We start from the raw sequence: 5973 nt of genomic DNA on the forward strand, positions 1-5973 counted from the left end.
CCTCCTGTGAGTGTGCAGCCAGCTGCCTCACTTTCACCCATGGATAAGGTTGCCTGCAGCCTCAGGTGACTTAAGCATGGTCCCATGGTGACAGCCTTGTGGGGTGCCGTGGAGACCAATGGACCAAGGTTTGGAGCTTGCAGTGTTCAACCCAGGAGTGCTAATGCCCAGTGTTTGCTAATGGAGCAGGAGATGTTTGAGTTTGTTTTCCTAGCCCCACACAAGTGGCACCTCCAAGACAGTGGCAGCCCTGAGAGCCTACATTCCCCTGCCCTAGGGCTGCTCATGAGTCCCTAGAGAGCCAGACATGAATGGCACTCCTGCAAAAGAAACAAGGTGCAAAAGGGCAGCTCAGCCCTGCACTATCTTTACAAGCTAATACAAAGCATCATCTCCTTTTTGCAGCAGAGAAACTGCTGTAGCCCCATGGCCTTGCTGAATCTACCCCTGAGAAGTGCTGTTGGCAGGTCCCTATCCATAACACTGCTACAGTGCTGCCAGCATTTAGAGTCCCTGGTTCAGTGATCCTTTTATGGGTCTGAAGCAGATGGAAGGAGGAGAAGGGGCGCTACAGCTCCTATTTGTAAGGAAAGGCAAGTCTGAGATCAGCCAAGGCCTGGCCTTGGCTGGTGAGTTGTGTTTTAAATGGGTGACCAGAGTTCAGCACATTAGATGCTGTTGCAAAGCAGATGAGTTCCTATTGAGTGTGAAAGGAGGTTGTTTATAATTTATGGGTTTTAAGTGATGGGCCAAGAAAAAGTCTGGCTTGTGCCAAAATGTCTCTCCTCTAGATTGCTGATGCTTGTACAAACATTGTAAAAATGCCAGCAATCTCACTAAAGTAACATTACTTCTAATAATTAGGTTATCATCATGGACTTCTATCTTGTTACAAACAAGGCATCTCTGCCAGAGTCATAGAGAAGGAAGTTTATTTATTTACAAGAAGATTCCCCCTTGCACATGCTCCTCCTCCTCCCCCACTGGAAAATAGGTCTGCAAACACTGTCTTGCTCTCATACAAAAATAATGCAAAGCAGTATGCCTCAGTAACACCATGTTAGTGGTCAGGCTTCCTCTGAAACCCACTTTTTCCTCAGATCTGGAGAAGGGCTGCCTATAAACAGCCCTTTTTTTTCTTAACAGATTTAGTGAAGGAGACTAGTAGCATGAGGCAGAGCAGGTACTTTTTGAAGAACAGCCCACAGAGCACGACTGTGGGTAACACTTGGGGAGAAACACCCTGGGTTACACCTTGCAGAAATGGTGGTGCCTTTTGCAGATGCAAGCAGGTAATGTGAAATACGTCATGTTTCACACAGGAAATTCTACATGGACAGTGTCAGTTGTGGGTACATTGATTACAGAATGTAACTGGAGAGACATATATTTATGGAGTATTAGAAAAGTGTCATTCATGTGTAGTGTGTATCTTACTTTTTGCATTATTTGTGTGTTTTGTTTACTCCTGGATGGAGATGCTATGAAATAATTTGTGTGAAAAGTTCCATAGAAAGCAATTTTAGGGCTCCAAATGGTTAAAATATGTCCCCGAACAAAGTAGTTTATTCTGTTCTGGTTTTGTTTACAGATCTACAACACATATATCCAAATTTGCTTGGGTAAAAGTGAAATTTAACGAAAGATACAGTTCTTAACATAGCATGACATTGTTAAAATCGCACAGAGGGGAAATAAAATCCTAAGTAATATTTTGGATCGTTACTGTCCATCCAAACATAAATACCATAAGGCAAGGATGAAAGCAGGAAGAAAATAAGAAGGAGGGGAAGAAGAAAGAAAAGAAAGGGGAGGAGGGAGGGAAGGAAAGGGGGTAACAGAAAGAAAGAAAGAAAGAAAGAAAGAAAGAAAGAAAGAAAGAAAGAAAGAAAGAAAGAAAGAAAAAGAAAGAAAGAAAGAAAGAAAGAAAGAAAGAAAGAAAGAAAGAAAGAAAGAAAACTTGTCTTTGTTGACCAGAATTGGAGGAGTTAAAAGTATTTCGCACAATAGGGATGCCAGGTCCTGTCATTAGAGGATGGAGTAGGAGCTGCAATGTTTGTCAGTCTGGGAAGTGGCTCATAAAGACGATTTGGTGGGGAATACAGAAGTTAGGATTAATCTTTAACTGGCTGCTTCTAAAAAGAGGTAAGAACAGTCTTCTCAGAGCGACTTGTACCCTCAAAAAGAAACTTTAATGGCAACATTTACAAAAGAAGTATCTCTAATTCCAGCGAGGGATGCACACGGCTGTGTAACTAGAGAGGGGGAAAACGATGGTTCAGAGCATGGTTCCTGGGTTTAATGAGGGTTGGGGGGGGTTTTGTTTGTTTTGTTTTTATCTTTTACTATTCTGGCTGGGAGAGCGAGGCAGCATCGCCTGGACGGTGCCTGCACCCGTCCCGGCGGCCCCACTCGCCTATGTGCATCTGATTGTCAATTTTTGTTTCAAAGTTTATTTAAAACAAACAAAACAAAACAAATAGGAAAAGTTCGGGCTTCCAAAAACGTCCAAAAAAAAAAAAAAACCCACCTGATTTATAGTTAGAATAAAGCAACAGTATAAATAACAAAGGAGGCGGCAGCTGCTGCATGGATTTCTATGGAGACCCTAATGAAATTAGCACTATCAGAAGGTTTGGATTTTTTCGGTTTGTTGTTGGGGATTTTGGTGGTGGTGGTGGATTTAGGCTTTTGTTTGCTTGTGGTTGGTTTTGGTTTTGGTTTTTCTTTCTAAGCTTCTAATTTCTTTCCTAGTTCGCATACCCAAAAAAAAAAAAAAAAAAAAAAAAAAAAGGCCCACCGAAATAGTAATATGTGCCATAGATACCCAGTCAATAAATACACGTTAACCTTATCGAGGTTTCTGTATGCAGGATTTTATCTGAAACAAGATGGTCAAGTGCCCTGCTTTGTAGATCACCTCCTCAAAGCTGCCTTCCAACTCAAGGTGGCTTCACTCAGCTGAGACCACTGCCAGCCAAGGCACCCAAGCACGCCAGCAGGGCCAGCCCAGTTAGAAATAAATACTTTAAAAATACTTTCTTGCTTTGTTTTTGTTTTCTTTTTTTTTTTCCTAAAGTTTAACAGCTCTTTGTGCGATGCCACGGCTTGTTTTACTCTATTAATGACTTACGACTTGCTGTCTTAATTAATCCTTATATAAACTACAAACACCAGCCACTGTTACAACTGTTCAAGACTACTCTTCTCAACTAGCTCAGACCGAATATACTAAGTAGGTGAAATGTAAGTCACCACGGACCTGAATTGCTCTCCCGAAGTATTGGTGAAGAAACTCTACAAATACCCACATAAATACATTAAGACGAGGATAAATAATCGGTGATACAAAAATGTCTCGCTTAAAATAATAAATACATATCATTTAGTCCGATGTGATCCTTACACTACGGAAGAATTCATAAATTAACTTCTCTGAAATAAGCTTACGCGCGGGCAAGTTCCCACTGCTCACGACTGGTCTAAAACACCTCAGCATGACGCGCTGCTAACACTACGGCATCTCTAAGACTTACCTTCAAGTACATTATTACCAGCTTATCAGTCCCTCGGTTTGCAGTATATTGCACTGTCATGCTTAGAACAGCTCTAAGAGAAAGGCTCCTGCTCACGGACCTACTCAGGGCTGCGGAAGAAGGACGGGAACTGCTAGGGGAGACAAATCCACTAATACTGTTGGCACTCGAGAGCACAGTCACACTGTCCCTTCAGAAAAGTGAGGTAATGGAGAGGAGACCGGGCCCCGCCGGCCGCCGCCCCGCTACAGATGCGTAAGCTTGGGTGCCTCTTGCATCCGTCCCTGAGAGGAGTGGTGAGAGGAGAGGTCCGTATAGGTGGGGTGGGGGTCGCAAGGTCCGTGGTGGTGGCCGCCGGGGATCTGGGCAGCGCAGCTGTAGTCCACACTGGCGGAGGAAGGGTGCTGCAGGTGCCCCAGGTTGAACATGGGGCCCGAGGCCGGCATCGAGTCCACGAAGTTGCCCCCGACGTAGACAGGGCTGCCCTGAAGGCTAGGGTTAGCGAAACCCCCGCCGCCGCTCTGCATGGGGTGGGGGTCGTACTCCGCGCCCGCGTAGCGCTTCTGCTGCGGCAGACAGCTGCTCAGCGGCGCCGTGTAGGCGGCCAGCCCGTACATGCTCTGCTGGGACTTGGCGAAAGAGGTGGGCGAGGGCGCGTCGTAGCCGAGGCTGTTGACGCTGGGGAGCTGGCTGGAGTAGCCGACGTGATTTGGGCCGCTCAGGGGGGGACTACGGTCCGGGGACTGTCCGACGGGGGAGTGCATGATGCCTTTGGCTTTCTGGTCCTTCTTGTACTTCATCCGCCTGTTCTGGAACCAGATCTTGATCTGCCGCTCAGTCAGGTTGAGCAAGTTGGCCATCTCTACCCGGCGTGGCCGACACAGGTAGCGGTTGAAGTGAAACTCCTTCTCTAGCTCCACCAACTGCGCGCTAGTGTAGGCTGTGCGCACCCGCTTGGAGGCCGGCCCAGGGGGGCTCTTGTCCTCGCAGCTCTCTCCTGCAGGGAAGAGGTACAAAAAGTCGTTTGTTCCCCCCGAAAGCCCCCTTCCCCCAGGGTCGTTCGCAGTCTCGCCACCCCCTTTTGCTCTGTCGGCGCGGGAGGCTCGAGGATGGCATCTCACCCCATCCCTGCCCCATGTACACACTCTCCGCAGCTGCCTCCCCCCAAGGACCCCCAACGGCAGCCCATCAGGCTCTGCTGGAACCCGTCAGAACAGAGCCTGACGCTGCTGGGCTGTCAGGGAATAAGAGCAGGAGCCCCCGGCTAGCCCCACCTGCAGCGCTCGGCAAGGCTGGGACCTCCGAGCGTGGGATGGGGGCGATGGCAGCTGGAGGACCTGGGAACAAGGCGCAGGGCCACGGAGTCCAGCCCAAGGGGGTTAGCCCGGCTGCCCGGGCAGGCAAGGGCCCGGCGCGGGGGTGTCGGGCTACCTGAGGGGGTGCAGGTGCTTTTCTGCTTGGAATTCTGCCGGGACTCCTTCATCCAGGGGAATATCTGCTTGCTGAGTGTGGCAGTGGCCGAGCCGGACGAGTTTGGGCTCCCTTTGTTTTTTTTCGGAGGGGGCGCGCTGGGAGGGGGGTTGGGCGGGGAGGAGGGGGGCAGCGCCGGGGGCTGCTGCTCGCCGATGCCTGGGGGCTGGCTGCCCCCAGGGCCGCCCCCGGCTGTCCGCATGCAGCTGCCGCTCAGCTCGCTGCCCTTATGGGCCGGGGCGCGACCGGGCGCCGAGCCCTGGACGGAACAGGCGGAGCCAGGGTACTCGCCGTCCAGACCGGCCTGGCCGTAGGGCTGGTGGGCCGCGCCGTAGGGATAGGCATCGGCCTTGCTGTAGGAGTAGCCCCCGAAGAGCCCGGCGTTGTCGTAGTAGGCGGCTTTCTGCATTCTCCGCTCTGCGATCGTCGAGGCCAGCGGCCCCCGCTCAAATAACATTGACTGCTGCCCTGCGCCTCACGTCGTCGGCCCGGGCCACTCGTAGCCACCTGAGAAGAGGGACAGTGGGGACACAAAAGAGACCTTCAGTGCGCGGCCGTCGGCTGAGCAGCCGGAGCGAGCCCAGCATATCCCACACCCCAGCACCCGCGAGCTTCATCTGGGCCAGTGGATCCGAGGGCAGCAGGGCAGGAACAGGGTACAGTGGGGAAGGAGCAGTGGCACCAGGGAGATACTCGAAGACCAGGGAAGGACTGGGAGATATCAAAAAAACAGAGCAGGATATACAAGAGAAGAAGCAGGGAACATTCAGGAAGAAGCAGGAGACACACACAGAAGGGAAAGACCAAGGGACATCAGAGAAAGAAGGAGCTGGGGATATCAAGGAAAGAGCAGGAGATACCAGAGAGGGAGCAGGTGACACCAAAGAAGGACCAGAGTCGCCAGGAAAGGAGCAAGGGACACCAGAGTGAAGCAGGGTCACCAGACAGGATCTAGGGCAAAATGAAG

At 50.5% G+C, this 5973-nt stretch overlaps 1 protein-coding gene across 1 annotated transcript; it reads right to left on the reverse strand.

Moving 5' to 3' along the window:
- Positions 1-1961: 1961 nt before the first annotated feature.
- On the reverse strand, positions 1962-5475 carry HOXD3 (homeobox D3). The gene is made up of 2 exons (XM_064167280.1): positions 4968-5475; positions 1962-4533 (listed from the first exon to the last, which is right to left on the reverse strand). Exons 1-2 carry the CDS (start codon positions 5461-5463, stop codon positions 3782-3784), a joined length of 1248 nt encoding a protein of 415 aa, XP_064023350.1. The 5' UTR covers positions 5464-5475; the 3' UTR covers positions 1962-3781.
- Positions 5476-5973: the final 498 nt, after the last annotated feature.

Source organism: Pogoniulus pusillus, chromosome 2, assembly GCF_015220805.1.
Source record: "Pogoniulus pusillus isolate bPogPus1 chromosome 2, bPogPus1.pri, whole genome shotgun sequence".
Lineage (NCBI taxonomy): Eukaryota > Metazoa > Chordata > Aves > Piciformes > Lybiidae > Pogoniulus > Pogoniulus pusillus.